We start from the raw sequence: 17,065 nt of genomic DNA, 5'->3' as shown, positions 1-17,065 counted from the left end.
GACTGTGTTTCTCCTTTAGCCATGTTTCTCTTCCACTCCTGGTTTGTTTACATCAGAGTGCACATGTGTCGTTTGTGCTGTGTACACTCTGTGTTGTAAATCTTGATTCGTTCATGGATAAAAACTACTGTGCAATCAGAAAAATTGGAACAATTTGGCCAAAAGGTTATCTTAAATAACATTTAAGTGTAAACATAAATATTTACGGTATTTTGAAGTGCCCACGATAACATTATTGTGATTCACCGTATAACTGATACCGTCACATGCCTACAGGACAGAGACTCCAGAGACAGAGAGCAGCAGCAGCAAAAACACCCCAGCATTCACTGAATCGGAAATGATCAGAAGCCACCTGTGGTTGCTAAAAATACTAAAACAAACGCTGAAAAGGTTAACATTGATTGTCTTATAATGGATGTGAAGGTCACATTACTACTAAGACAAATCAAAGTGTGGGAGGGAATATCTTAATGCCTCACTTTCCTCTGCTCATATTTATGGGTGGAGCTCTGTTTTGACACACTGATTAGTGTCGATCTGATGATTCCTGGTGCCAGTTTTGGTGTTAGTCTCTCAAACCCTCTAGTGCCACCAATAGCCCAATTTACACTTACACTCACCTAAAGGATTATTAGGAACACCTGTTCAATTTCTCATTAATGCAATTATCTAATCAACCAATCACATGGCAGTTGCTTCAATGCATTTAGGGGTGTGGTCCTGGTCAAGACAATCTCCTGAACTCCAAACTGAATGTCAGAATGGGAAAGAAAGGTGATTTAAGCAATTTTGAGCGTGGCATGGTTGTTGGTGCCAGACGGGCCGGTCTGAGTATTTCACAATCTGCTCAGTTACTGGGATTTTCACGCTACAACCATTTCTAGGGTTTACAAAGAATGGTGTGAAAAGGGAAAAACATCCAGTATGCGGCAGTCCTGTGGGCTGAAAATGCCTTGTTGATGCTAGAGGTCAGAGGAGAATGGGCCGACTGATTCAAGCTGATAAAAGAGCAACTTTGCCTGAAATAACCACTCGTTACAACCGAGGTATGCAGCAAAGCATTTGTGAAGCCACAACACGCACAACCTTGAGGCGGATGGGCTACAACAGCAGAAGACCCCACCGGGTACCACTCATCTCCACTACAAATAGGAAAAAGAGGCTACAATTTGTAAGAGCTCACCAAAATTGGACAGTTGAAGACTGGAAAAATGTTGCCTGGTCTGATGAGTCTCGATTTCTGTTGAGACATTCAGATGGTAGAGTCAGAATTTGGCGTAAACAGAATGAGAACATGGATCCATCATGCCTTGTTACCACTGTGCAGGCTGGTGGTGGTGGTGTAATGGTGTGGGGGATGTTTTCTTGGCACACTTTAGGCCCCTTAGTGCCAATTGGGTATCGTTTAAATGCCACGGCCTACCTGAGCATTGTTTCTGACCATGTCCATCCCTTTATGGCCACCATGTACCCATCCTCTGATGGCTACTTCCAGCAGGATAATGCACCATGTCACAAAGCTCGAATCATTTCAAATTGGTTTCTTGAACATGACAATGAGTTCACTGTACTAAAATGGCCCCCACAGTCACCAGATCTCAACCCAATAGAGCATCTTTGGGATGTGGTGGAATGGGAGCTTCGTGCCCTGGATGTGCATTCCACAAATCTCCATCAACTGCAAGATGCTATCCTATCAATATGGGCCAACATTTCTAAAGAATGCTTTCAGCACCTTGTTGAATCAATGCCACGTAGAATTAAGGCAGTTCTGAAGGCGAAAGGGGGTCAAACACAGTATTAGTATGTGTTCCTAATAATCCTTTAGGTGAGTGTATGTTTCTGCTTGTTTTGAATAGAATGGTATAGAAACATAATTGTTTTTCATCTTTTTAGGTGTTAGCACTGGTGCTTGTAAATTAATAAATCAACTGGCACAAATTAAAATGTATTATAGAACAGATTAATGTAATGTTTTTGTGGTAAATTATTAATTAGCATTTTCATTATTTACTTCTACAATTTACTGTTTACTGCAATTTAGTACTACTATTACTGTGGTTTGTGCTGAACCAAAGTGGTAGCTCATTCAGATAACAATATTCTTTAATAGCTTTTAAAGATTCAGTGCCATAAACTTTGCAAACTTTTTATGTATTTTATGTATTTGTATTACTATAAATAACTTACTTGTATTACTATTAAAGCTATAAATTAAGATAACAAATGCTGTAACACTTTCGTAATTTCCTTGACTGGCCATTTGTCACCTTTACAGAACATGTGTTTTGCTGCCATAAAAACAATATTTCGATTTTTAACTCGTAATTTAATGGGTTCTCTTGAGCAGCAGATTTCAGTGGTCGATTTGTGCAACCGTTCAGTTGTCTTTTAAACTTTATATAATGTAATGTTCGTTACAATTATTATAAGTTATTATAAATGGATATTTAAAGTTAAATATTTTAACTTAATTCACTATGCACACAATAATGTTTGATTATGTCGGCCATATAACAGGTTGATGAATATACATCCTCACACATTTAACACACTTCTAAAGCCAAATATCTAAAGCAAAAATATGGCTTGAAAATGAAATGAAAACTACCACGAGGCATGCAATATGCATTTTTACTGCTCAAATTATAGGTCTAAAAACAGTCAATAATAATATTTGACTTCAATATCATCATATTCAATATTTAAACTTGATAACAGCTGGTTTCGATTGAACAAGTTACTTAATGCAGTCCAAATAATTGCAAAGATTTTAGAAGTATTATTTTTAGCCACATATCCTTTCTCAAACAGTATGGGCTGTGATGATAGAAACAAGTCCCATTCGTCCTGTTAAATGGTAGTATAAGATCATCGTTAGATCATATCTTGCCTTATATCTGTCACGGCGATTGCACTTTGGAAATGAAAACAGCTGTTTATGATTGGAGTTTGTGTGATTCTTTCATGAAAAGTTTAAATCTATGATGCCAACAGCAGATGCGGGTCAAAAGGGTCTTACTAGAGCAGACGCGATAACACAAATGCCAAATCATGAAATATATAATACATGATGTCAAATCCTGAGTTTGTCCTGATGAGCATTTAAAGAAGCCAAAATCTGCTATAGTCTGGAAGAGTGCACATGTTTACTTCTACCCTACAAATAGCACTTTTTGGGCATTTTCAGCTCAATTTAAACTAAGTGCCCATAGTGCACATTTTCTGCATTACCAAAAGACCCCAGAAGTTCCGCAGCCGAGCGTTTGTGAACAGTAACTTTATTTATAGTATTTATATTGGTCTTATCAGTTTCTCGCAGTAAACATGCAGCGTAGAAGGAACATTACTGAGACTTTGGGCTGCTGTGGCTCAGGTGGTAGAGCGGGTCGGCCACTAATCGCAGTGTTGGTGGTTCGATTCCTGGCCCACATGACTCCACATACCGAAGTGTCCTTGGGCAAGACACTGAACCCCAAGTTACTCGAAATGGCTGGCTAGCGCCTTGAATGGTAGCTCTGCCATCATTGGTGTGTGAATGGGTGAATGAGACGCAGTGTTAAGCGCTTTGAATTCTGCTAAATTTAAAAAGGCACTATATAAGTGCAGACCATTTACCATTTACTCTCAACAAATCCATGGCAAAAACGATTTGGTCATAGTAAAGGCGATATCAGACTCTTTGTACATGTTTTTTGTTGCAACACTCCTTGTAGACATAAAATGACACTGTGAATGGGTTCAAATTTGTCATTGCATATTGTAATATTTTGTTGCAAATGCAAACATACTGTCAGCCAGTACATTACACAGGCTCCACAAAGCAGCTAATGTGAGATCTTGCTCATGTGGAGTCTGTTTAGTGCCAGGTGTTCAGTCGATGTCTCTGTGACCTGTCATGTGTCTCATGACAGCTGTCAGTCTTTAATCAAACACTCTGTCCTGATACACACCTGAGACTTCACTGTTCTCACTGTTTTTCTGCACATGAGGCATTTTACACCAGTAGTGTGCTACAGATGGCATTTATTAAGGGGCAGTATTTGCCCTGGAATAGATTTTTCTGGAAATGTTTTACTTTTATTAGGGCTTTTATTTTTCAGTAAATAATACTGAAACATATAGCACAAGATATTATAACACCATAATGGTAGTGCTACAAACATTTGAAATAATTAGCTAGTCCCTATTGTTTGTTAGATGAATTCATTGATGAGGCAATTTCCCAAACATTTTAAATGACTAATGACGTTTTGCCCCAAGCCCTGGTTCATTTCTGACTCTGGTTGAATTATTGCAGGTGCTTAACGTTCACAAAATGTCAACCGTCAAGCTCAGAAGGTCAAACTATATATTAAATTAGCTGCATTATGTTTTATAAATTTTTGTAAAGAAAAGAAAACCCCAGTAACCATTTCATTTTGGAAAAGTATCTTTCAAAATTCTAAATTAAAGGATTCAAGTTGCATCTTAATATTTAAAGTTTCAATGCATTATCCCTGTCAAATTAAAAACAGAGAGTTGACTTTGCATATTCAGTGCAATCTTAAGGCAAGACTACCATTATTAAAATGGAAAGGCAAATGTGAAAAATGGGGAAAAAATTATGCAGTAAAAAAACTAACACAAAATTATGTTTGTGTACATTTGGTTAATAGAAAATACAGTTAATTGAATAACAACACATTAAAACTATTTTCAAAATGACAATACTTGGATGAAGCTAATTGTTGGATACAGTCAAGAATGTGACGTACATGCGCGACATGGACAAAATCACCATTTTTTCTAGGTTTATTTTATGTTAGACAACAATTTATCATATCTAATAGTTCTTATGACAGAAAGAAAAAGAAAAACATGATTTATGCCTGTAATGTTTTAAACAAATATGTCACAGGACACCACATTGTAGTGTGCAAAGTGCATGTAACGTCATGCTGACTCATAGTTTTTTGTCTCATTTTTGTGATTTTCTTTAGAGGTCATGTGCTCATCAAGTCCACATGCTGTATTTCATCACCAATATCACATTCATTTATTTATGTGGAGATTGCACAGTGTAGAACAATCTAAAGTGTGTGTGTGTGTGTGTGTGTGTTGTAGGGATGGAGACGAGCTGAAGAAGTCTCTGTCTGAATTGGCGGATAAGAACAATCACGCTCACATGAAAAGCATCAGTCGCATCAGCAGTGGCAGTAATCCATTCCTGGACATCACACATGACCCAAACGCCGCCGTCTACAAAACCGGCTTCCTCACCCGCAAAATCCACGCCGACATGGATGGGAAGAAAAGTAAGAGTAACATTTGCTGGAGAATTATTCAAGAGACATTGAGTGTCAGTTTTTCTGCTAAGTCAAGTCAAGTCAATTTTATTTGTATAGCGCCTTTCACAACACACATCGTTTCAAAGCAGCTTTACAGAATATTAGCATTAACAGACGATAAAACTGTAATGTCTATAAAGTCGATTAATCATCATTGTGTAATTTAGATAAAATACGAATTTTAATAGTGTTTATAAATAATTAAATTATAATTGTATTAATAACCCCAGTGAGCAAGCTGTAGGCGACAGTGGCAAGGAACACAAAACTCCATAAGATGTAGATTAATGGAGAAAAATAACCTTGGGAGAAACCAGACTCACTGTGGGGGCCAGTTCCCCTCTGGCTAACATTATGAATGTAATGTAAATATTAATTATGTATAGGTAAAATCATGGTTCAAAATTATTAAACTAAGTGATAAGGGTCATTGATTAAACATCGATTGTGTTTGAACTGTAAGATTAATGACCAAAGTCTTTGAAGTCATCTTGATTAATTGCAGAAGTTCACATAGATGCAATTGTCCTTGTTAATTGGCTGATGAAGGCTTTTGTTGGCAATTGTTAGTCTAAGCATTTCATTTCATGATCGTAGTCCATCTATAGACCGAGGTGATGCAGGTTGGAGTTGGCATCAGTTCATCCTCTGAAGTCCATCATAATAGATTGAAGTGATGTTTGGCTGGCACCGGCTGCATTTAGTCATCATCATTCTGCGACATGTAGCAGTGGAGTCCAACATGAAGCAGGAATGGTGCTGGATCCAGTCGGTTCTGGTGACCTCAGGATAGGAGTCCCGAGGTTGAGACAGGGAAACAAATAAAAAGATGTAAGGGTAGATGCCATTGAATTTATTGCAGAGTTAGAGATCATGCTCAATGTTTCTGGTTTCTGGTTCCGGCAGACCCAACTAAAGCAGCCTAATTGTGGGATAAATTAGGTGTATGCCTGGCTAAATAGATGAGTCTTTAGTCTAGACTTAAACTGAGAGAGTGTGTCTGCATCTCGAACAGTGTTTGGGAGACTATTCCATAGTTTAGGAGCCAAATATGAAAAGGATCTTCCTCCTTTAGTGGATTTTGATACGTGTTGGAATATAGCGTGTTAGAAGATCACTTAAGTACTGCGGAGCTAGACCATTCAAAGCTTTGTACGTAGTTAACAGAATTTTAAAATCAATACGGAATTTAACAGGTAGCCAATGTAACGATGATAAAATGGGGCTAATATGATCATATTTCTTGGTTCTCGTCAGCACTCTGGCTGCTGCATTTTGAACCAATTGAAGTTTATTTATTGATCTTGCTGGACATCCTCCCAGTAATGCATTACAATAATCTAGTCTTGAGGTCATGAACGCATGAATTAGTTTTTCGGCATCAGCAACCGAGAGCATATGCCTTAATTTAGCAATATTTCTTAGGTGGAAGAATGCTGTTCTACAAACATTTGTAATTTGATTTTCAAAGGACAGATTGGTATCAAATATAACACCTAAGTTCTTTGCTCTTGAAGATGATGTAACAGTATATCCATCTAGAGTCAAATTATATTTTAGTGGCTTATTTTTAGAGTTTTTTGGTCCAATAATTAGAACCTCTGTTTTGTCAGAATTGAGTAGAAGGAAATTTCTGGCCATCCAGTCTTTTATTTCATTAATACACTCTGCTAATTTTGAGAATTGTGAAATCTCATCAGGTTTTGAAGAAATATAAAGTTGTGTATCGTCAGCATAGCAGTGGAAACTTATTCCACGATTCCTGATAATATCTCCCAGGGGAAGCATATACATGGAGAAAAGCAGAGGCCCTAAAACTGATCCCTGTGGCACTCCATACTTTACTTTTGTTTGGTTTGACAATTCCTCATTTAAATAGACAAAGTGGTAGCGGTCTGCTAACTATGACCTAAACCATGTTAATGCCACTCCACAAATTCCAACATAATTCTCCAGCCTATTCAAGAGAATGTTGTGATCTATCGTGTCGAATGCAGCACTAAGATCTAAAAGCACTAGAAGAGAAATGCAGCCGCGATCAGATGATAAGAGCAAGTCATTTGTAACTCTGATAAGTGCAGTCTCTGTACTGTTATGAGGCCTAAATCCTGATTGAAATTCTTCATATATACTATTTCTCTGTAGAAATGAACATATTTGGGAGGATACTACCTTTTCTAGTATTTTTGACATAAACGGGAGATTTGAAATCGGTCTATAATTAGCCAGTTCTCCAGGATCAAGTTGTGGCTTCTTAATTTGCGGTTTGATAATTGCCATTTTAAAGTTTCTTGGGACATGTCCTAAGCATAGCGAGGTGTTAATGATATTAAGAAGAGGTTCTGATATTACAGGAGATACCTCTTTTAAGAGCTTAGTTGGTATAGGATCTAACAAACAAGTTGTGGCTTTTGATGTTTCGATAAGTTTTGTTAGCTCTTCATGACCTATGATAGCGAAGGATTGAAGTTGCACATGAGGGAAATTATTCGACACTGTTTTCTGAGGTGCTATGACAGATGATTGCATAATTCCAATTTTATTTCTGATTATTTCAATTTTATCTGTAAAGAAATTCATGAAGTCATTACTCTTGAGCTGTGACGTAATATCTGGTTCGGTTGAGGCTTTATTCCTAACCAATTTAGCCACAGTACTGAATAAACATCTAGGATTGTTGTGGTTATTTTCTATGAGTTTACTAAAATATGCTGACCTGGCAGCTTTGAGTGCGTGTTTGTAGCTACAGACACTATCCTTCCATGCACCCTGAAATACTTCTAATTTTGTATTTTTCCACATGCGCTCCATTTTCCGAGCTGCTCTCTTGAGAGCATGAGTGTGATCATTGTACCATGGTGCAGGGCTTATTTCTTTAATTTTCTTTAATCGAAGTGGGGCGACAACATCAAGGGTGCTAGAGAACACTGCATTTAAATTTTTTGTTATTTCATCAAGTTCTTCTGGGCTTTGGGGTTTATTGAGTATATGAGATAGATCTGGAAGAGTATTAGTGAAGTCATCTTTAGTGGTCGAAAGAATAGTTCTACCTGAACGATAGCGTGGTGTAGATTGAGTAACATTAGCTGATTGCAGCATGCAAGAGACGAGGTAATGATCCGAGATGTCATCGCTCTGCTGCAGAATTTCTATATTTAATTCTCTAAGTTCGCTAAGTTCTCTGTGTTTTTATTTATTATTAAGTGCTATTTTAGCTACTCAAATTACACAAGTTTCAGATATACAAGTTACTATCAAAGCTATTATCTTGTATATCTAATATAATATCAGGCACAAAAACATTGAATATCTTAATACGCATGTATTTTTGTCTGGTTTTCCTGTAAACTTTTCTAAACATTCTTAAAACACAATTTCAAGCAGAACTGCATAAGATATTAGGTCTTTAGACTTAATAATCAAAATATACTTGTATTCCCTTTGAATTACGGTAAGTTTATTTTTCTTACCCCATTAGCAAACTGTTTTTTCTTGTATTAAGCATAAATCTCACTAAATTCAGTTCTTATACCAGTTTGCTTGTCAGTAAATAAATCACATTTTGAGAATGTTTAGATATTTTTACTGGATAACAAGCAAAAATACCCTTTTCTGTGTGTGGCAGAATCAATCTTGAGTATATACATTTACACTAAAGAAGACAACTAATAAAACATAACACTCTTATTTGTACAACTGAATAGAAAACATCATGATAAATAGCTTTTACTTCCAATATTTCTCTCGCTACAAATGATCTAAAATGCTGCACAGGGACATTTTTTAACAATTGCTGAAATAAATGTGATATATTTATAATAATTTTGTTTTATTTATAATATACTGTATATATTTTGTTCAATTTTATTTGTATTCATTAATCTAAGAATTAGAATCATTTATTCATAATTAGAGTTTATTTATGGCCCTTTCTAACTAAAGTGGCAAACTGTCGGTCACAGATATGTGTATTGAGGAAGTGATGGGAGAAGTCGTTCAAATAAATGCTGTGTCATGTGAACAGAGGTAAAGCAGCTTTGAGGAATGGGGATTTTGGCCGTAGTCGACTCGTTCGTGTGTCATGTCCAATTCTTCCTCCTGTCTAATGAGTTTCTGAAGCCACTAGAAATAAAGAAACCTGCTGAGCTGTGCGTGTCTACTGAAGAGATGTATGCTTTGCAGTATGTTTACTTGCATTTGGGTTGGGTTTACTTGCCATTATACAGGCTTAATCTCATGTTCTTCTCTCGGCTGAGACATCCATGATAAAAACACAAATGCACCATCATGAGTAAAGAAACAGATAAAATAAGATTCAACTTTATTGTCATTGACAGAGTACAGTTACAGAGCCAATGAAATGCAGTTGTTTTCGCATATCCCAACTAAGCTGGGGTTAGAGCGCAGGGTCAGCCACGAACAGTGTCCCTGGAGCAAATAGGGTCAAGAGCCTTGTTCAAGGGCCCAACAGTGGTATCTTGGCAGTGCTGGGGCTTGAAACCCCGACCTTTTGGTCAGTAACCCAGAGCCTCAACCGCTGAGCCACCACTGGCCATACAAAAACAGATCTAAACTGGTGTTGCGCAAGTGCGTCAGTTCTAGCGTGAACATGCCAACACGATTACATCACACGCGCATACCACTGATCAACGGAAGTAATGCTTTACAGTTTAAAAGCACTTACTGTAAATATTGCTTATTACTTTTTCACACCAGAAGCGATTGTATTGCTTTAGAAGACATTAATGTAACCGCTGGTGTCCTATGGATGACGTTTTCGCTGACTGTCTGTGATTTTTGGAGCTTTAAAAATCGGATCACCATCCACTTGCATTGTATGGACCTGAAATATTCTTCAATTCAATTGTGTTCTACAAAAGAAAGAAAGTCATAAACATCTAGGATATCACGAGGGTAAAGAAAATGTTGAGAGAATTTTCATTTTTGGGTGAACTATTCCTTTAAGACCCTAAATTGCTTTTGGGGTTGTGTGTATGTAAGAGGGTAAAGGGAGCAAATTAACCTCTGCCCTCCAGTGCTTTATGATTTACTGTCCCATTGTGGCAGAAGAGGTGCCAGCACAAGTTTAGTGAACATGCCACCTGGAGTGTTCAATACTTGTCATCCCAGTGAGGTTTGATGAGTGTCTGTGTGGGTGTATTACAGTGAGGTAAAAAAAGAAGGGCTTTAGTGATATGACCCCACAGAATCTGTGTGGATGGGGGGCGGGTTTGGGTGGTTTTCGAGGACATTTCAAACTGGTAATTACAATTGTATTATGCTATAAATGTGGTTTATGAGGACATTTCTAGTGTCCCCATTATTCAAATCGCTTAAAAAACAATGTTTTATTGAAAATGTTGTTTTTTTGTTAGGGTTAGAGGATAGAATCTATAGTTCGTACAGAATAAAATCATTATGTCTGTGGAGAATCCTCATAAGGATAGCCACACCAATATGCGTGTGTGTGTGTGTGTGTGTGTGTGTGTGTGTGTGTGTGTGTGTGTGTGTGTGTGTGTGTGTGTGTGTGTGTGTGTGTGTGTGTGTGTTAAAGTATTTGGATGCTTCCCAAACCTCATAGCAGGGCTGTAAATAAAGCTGCTGCTCAGTGATGGCTATCAAGGGAAACATTTCTTAGTTTAAATGTTAGTAATGGCCTTGAGAAGCCAAGCAGTGTGGTACATTGTTTGATATGTTTAAAGTGTTACTTCACATTACATTGAAAATTCTGTCATGTTTTAGTCACTCTCATGTCCTTCCAAACCCATTTGACTTTCTTTAATAACAATCTTAGAGTCATTGACAAATAAGGTGTTTCATGGTGATAAAAATTTAAAATCTTAACATTTTTTAGATTAAAACACATGTATTACATTTGTAGAAATGTTAGTTTTATACATTATTGAAAAACATTTATAGCATCTTCAATATGTTGAATCCTTGATTCTGATTGGTTGATGGAAGTTCTAAGGTGTGCAATTATTTTTCAAGTAAACACATGGGTAGTTCCAAGTATTGACCACATAACAGTTCCATATCACTTTGCCAAATTATTTCAGTTATTTCAAAGAGCCGTAAATGCTACCACAACAAAATAATCAATTAAACCAAAGATATCGGTTAAGTACATCGGATAAGGATGACAAACAATGTCTTTAATATCCTACATTTATTTCAATTTCAGTTGAAAGCTCCCTTATCTCCCCCGCACTTACACATGCTCACACACACACACACACTTATTGAGACTCATGCTGCGACCAACAAATAGAGATGCACCCCCCCACGACTTGAACAATACAACAGTTTCTGTTATCCGAAATAACTTATTTGGTGAATAAGTTTCACATATTAAATGTTAGTAAATCAGCCTCACATAGCTGTAATGAAAAGCACCGCTTTAACCCTCCCCCTCTCTCTTGCTCACGCTCTCTCACGTGCACACACACACACACACAATGCCGAAAAGCAGCACATCCTCCGTTGCTAGTTCTAAAGGGACGTTTTCGAACAAGCAACGAAGTCTCTGCTGTATCAGATTTAGATATATTTGAGCAATACAACAGTAATGCTAGTATATTATCTGAAAAATCTGTGGGAAACACTCTTGCCCCCCTCCCTCCTCCTCTCTTTACACTTTCCCACACTTGTGGACACACAGACATTATACGAATTATGCACACACTTGCGAGCTCAGTCAATGTGGGATTGCATCAACCGACCGACCTTTAACTTCATGACTGATGTCTTGAGATGTTGCTTCAATATATCCACAGAATTTTCCTTCCTCATGATGCCATACATTTTTTTAAGTGCACCAGTCCCTCCTGCTGCAAAGCACCCCCACAACATGATACTGCCACCACTATGCTTCACGGTTGGGACGGTTTTCTTCTGCTTGCAAGCCTCACCATTTTTCATCCAAAAATAATGATGGTCATTATGGCCAAACAGTTTTCTTTCATCAAACCAGAGGACATTTCTCCAAAAAGTAAGATATTCATCTCCATGTGCACTTGCAAACTGTAGTCTTAATTTTTTAAGGCAGTGGATGCCTTACTCTGGATATAGATACTTGTCTACCTGCTTCCTTCAGCATTTCACAAGGTCCTTTGCTGTTTTTCTGGGATTGATTTGCACCAGACTACATTCATGGCTAGGAGACAGAATGTGCCTCCTTCCTGAGCGGTATGATGGCTGCGTGGTCCCATGGTGCTTATACTTGCGTACTATTGTTGGTACAGATTAACGTGGCATTTGAAAATTGTTCCCAAGGATGAACCAAACTAAAATGTCTGAGGTCTTGGCTGATTTTTTTTTTTAATTTTCCCATGTTGTTAATCAAAGAGGCTCTGAGTTTGTAGGTAGGCATTAACATTAATTCACAGGTACACCTCCAATTTACTCCTATTAGCCTCTCAGAATCTGATTGGCTAATTGCCTATAAGCTTGACATAATTTTCTGGATGATGCTTAAAGGCACAGTTAACTGAGTGTATGTTGACTTCTGACCCACTGGTATTGTGATAAAGTCAATTAAAAATTAAACTATCTGTCCGTAAACAATTGTTAGAAAAATTGCTTGTGTCATGCACCAAGGAGATGTCCTAAACGACTTGCCAAAACTATAGTTTGCTAATATGAAATCTGTGGAGTGGTTAGAAAATTAGTTTTAATGACTTCTATGTAAACTTCTGACTTCAACTGTATATTTTCTTTTAAATTTTTATTTTTAGTCTATTTTTTTTATATTATTATTATTATTATCTCTGTCTTGTTGTATTGTTTGTGCACTGGAAGCTTCTGTCATCAAGACAAATTCCTTGTATGTGTAAGCATACTTGGCAATAAAGCTCATTCTGATTCTGATATCATATAATGAAATAGGGATATATATGATTTCCTTTCAGGCTTTAAAAACTTGAAAAATATTGCAGTCGTAGAGTAAAATAAAAAAATACATATAATTTAAATATTAAAATATTTTCAAATAACATTCCATACTTTTATTACTTAATTTAGATGCACTTCGTTTTTATGAGTCACATAAATTGGTGGCAGCGTGCCTCAATAAACCTCTCAAGCAGCAGAAACAGAATAAAACTGCTCACTTAGGACAAAGAACAACTGAAAACAGGAATCTTGAGACACACATTTAAAAGTTTCTACTGCTCACAAACAGTCCGCCTGTGTATGGCACGTAAGGACATGTCATGTCAGGTTTAACACCTCTGGTTCTCGTATGTCTTATTATGGATTATGATGCTTCAAGTTTGAATATGTTAATGAGAACAGAACTTTTGGGTGAATGATGTGACATTGTTATTAAGTTTTACATGTGTTTTTATGTATTCTTTAGCGCCCAGAGGAAAGAGAGGATGGAAAACCTTCTATGCTGTTCTCAAAGGCATGATCCTGTATTTGCAGAAGGTATGACGATTATTCAAACATGATCAATAATCATTCACATTCTTCTGCACAATGTTAATTAAGTTAACAGTTATTTGTCATAGTGAGGTAATTAACCCGTTTTAAATCGGTTCATTTTGTCTGTGTTCGGCACATTGCCCTCGTGCAGCTCAAGCAGGGAATATATGTTTCTCTAGATGTTTTTTCTTCGTAATATCTTTCAGTATTATTTTTTCTCATAATATGTTTGTCAACTGTACCCTTCAATAAAATCGGCCCATTCAAAATGCAAGTTGTTCATTTAGAAATTTGTTCAAGTTCAGATGTGCATTTGCTTCTGCACATTGTAATATTCTATTTATGTTGTTTATTTAGCTGATTAATCTCATACTGTATATTTAAGATACATTAAAATATATGAGCTTGTAAAGTGCTTAGGTTTACAGGGTTCAGCTCTTTCAGCTTCTTAGTAATATCTTGCGGTGTTATTTATTTATTGTCATATTTTCATCATATTAATTGAAATTGTTTAATTATGCTCATGATCTGTATTCTTGTGTTTGTTAACGGAATCAAAACACCCCTGCTACATTTAGTTGATGAGATCAACAACAAATAACAAATAAATAAAAAAGGGCCACATGGTTAAAGAGAAGCACCTACGTTTGATGCCATTGAAAACGTAGGCTAAAATTATTTTATTTGTAGCAAGTTGTTGCTCACAATGATGTCACTTTGACATAATTTTTTTTGTTTACAAAATGTTGTAGAAGTACACCAAAAATCGTGCCAACGCCTATGCATTTTTAAAATATGAGCAAACAACCATTGTGGCCCTGTTTTTTGGGGGCACCCTGTATATACATTACATATATACAGTGTATGTATATATGTATATGTGTATGTATATATATATATATATATATATATATATATATATATATATAAAACAGGAAAGCCCTCCGTCTCGGTTTTTATGTCCATAAGGATCTCTTTCTCATTGGCGATAGCAGCAGTGATGAGAGCTGACTCAACTACTGTAGATCTTGCACTCTTCATTTTCGGATGACGTACATAATTTGTCAGTAATTTAAGTAGTTGTATTGTGCATTAGATTAAAGGTTTTAAATTACTATTTTTTATGTGATTGCTGCTTTTGCTGAAAAACCTCCCTTTTAAAAATAAACTGCAGACTAATTGCAGTATTACTACAATCCATGTTGTAAAAAGTGCAGTTTTGTGTAGTACAATAACGAAAAACTGTACTGAACTTACAATGCATTTTAACTGCAGTACTGATATAGTGCACTGCAGTACAATTGCAGGTCATTGTGTAGTATAACTGCAGTTCAGAGTGAGGGATATCTGCATTCAGCACTGTTATAAATGCAGTACATTGCAAAATAATAGCATTCAGTGTAGTACAATTTCAATGCAGTACAGCTGTAGTTTGTGTAGTTCACAAATAGCTGTGCTGTTGTATAAATTGAACTGCAAATGTAAATGCAGTTTTCACATTAAACAAAACTGCAGTCCAAAAGTGCCTGAACTAGGGCTGTCGAAATTAAAGCGGTTTACAATGTTTGCATTTTTTTTACGTGAGTAACATAAATGCCAATTTGACATTCAGTTTTGCCATCGTATTCAGCTCTGTGTGAGATCTAAACGCTGGTTGCAATAATACAGAACCATTGCGATTTAACCAAGGGGATCTTGCACAGAGGCACACACCACAAACAAACACACAGCAGCAATTCTGAGTTGGTGATCAAAGTGATGGAGAAATGGAGACAGACCTATACAAAACAAACAAAAAAGCAGTTAACTAAAGCCACATTCACACGACTTGTTGGAGTGAAGCAGCCAGCGTTTCCTCAACACCTTTTTGCGCTTCCATCTTATATGATTATTGGGTAAATTATCATTATGAGGGCAGTATTAGCACTAAAAGCAAAACAATGCCCTATTCAGACAGTCATTGTTTCTCAGGATGATGTCTGTAAAAACAAACGCACACCGGATGACAATTATTCACGGTGGAAAAGTGAGTTCGGTCATCATACGAACCCAGAAATGTCAACACACACACACACAGTCTGCTCTGTGCGTCTCTCTCATCTGTCGCTGTCTCCTCTCCTCAAATACTCCGCCGCCCCTCACTGGAATGCGAGACCGGTGTGGCACACAGGTGGACCTCATTCACCACTTATCTTCATGGCCTCGCTATGCCCAGATGCCGCTTGGCCCTGCCCTGCTCACCACAGCTATGCAAATATATTTGGAATTACACTAAAGTGTAAATAGAGTGAACACAATGCACTTTGCTCATGCTTTCATTTCTCACACACCGAGATGAGTGTATCAACAGTTGCGTCTGGGCTCTCTCTCACTCTCATGCATGCAATCAAACACACACACAAGTGCGTAGGGAGAGAGGAAAAAGCCACATATATGCCATGTACGCTATGAAAAATGAAGATTAGCACAACCTCTTTTTATCTGTTTTTCCTCTACATAAGATCTCCCACTCAGTGTGGTGGAGAAGGGGTGTAACTTTATTAATGTGAATAATTTCCAACATTTCTACACATGCCTATTACCATACATCTTGATCATTCCTAACTGTTCGGCACTTGGCAGAGGTTAAAAAGGTTTTCCAAAATGGCTTTTGGATTGATTTCTGTTTTTAAATTCAAAGATATACGTAGATTAAGATGGAAATTAAATCAGCACACAACCTTGGAGTTTGTCAGTAAAACAGTGGGTAATTCGGTTGGGAATTTTCTTGCAAGCGGTGGGAGAAAAACACAGACATTTTGGATTCGGACAGTAATAAAATCCCTGTCTAGACGGTAAATGCTGAAAAGACAATTAGCATCTAAATAGGGTTCAGCAATTTTCACGTGGAATTAAAAGTGGCACGAATGATGCGACTTTGTGAATTTGCTGTACAAAAAGTAGACAGCCACAGCCTGTCAGACCAATAGTATTGTGAAGAATGAGAGATTTAATGTGTACTGAAAAGAATACGCAATCTATAGGGACAAGTTCTTTAAGTTTGTGTATCTCCCACTTAGATTTTGGGAAACATTTAATGTTACTTGGTGCTATTTTAATGCATTTCTATCTTTATACTGTGAAAGGCTGTGTTTGGAAAATATGAATAAAACATTGTTGCATACTGTTTTCTTTTTTTAAGTTGGAACTAAATGCATTTTGACAGGAAAATACATGTGTATAGAGACATATTTCAGAATTTTCAAAATCTGTGATTAACTACTGTAAGAAAAATCATACAGTTAATCATGATTCAATATTTTAAT

General features: G+C 36.9%; 1 protein-coding gene across 7 annotated transcripts in view; it reads left to right on the top strand.

Moving 5' to 3' along the window:
* LOC127635642 (PH and SEC7 domain-containing protein 3-like) overlaps positions 1–17,065 on the top strand; it is a 186,415-nt gene that overhangs the window by 153,929 nt on the left and 15,421 nt on the right. For all 7 annotated transcript variants that reach the window (XM_052115811.1, XM_052115812.1, XM_052115813.1 and 4 more), the window contains 2 exons: positions 5,110–5,300; positions 13,693–13,763. In XM_052115811.1, the coding sequence (XP_051971771.1) occupies positions 5,110–5,300; positions 13,693–13,763 (262 nt within the window). The remainder of the gene's footprint in view (positions 1–5,109; positions 5,301–13,692; positions 13,764–17,065) is intronic.

This window comes from Xyrauchen texanus, chromosome 43, assembly GCF_025860055.1.
Source record: "Xyrauchen texanus isolate HMW12.3.18 chromosome 43, RBS_HiC_50CHRs, whole genome shotgun sequence".
Lineage (NCBI taxonomy): Eukaryota > Metazoa > Chordata > Actinopteri > Cypriniformes > Catostomidae > Xyrauchen > Xyrauchen texanus.
This window is presented reverse-complemented; position numbering and strand designations above follow the sequence as displayed.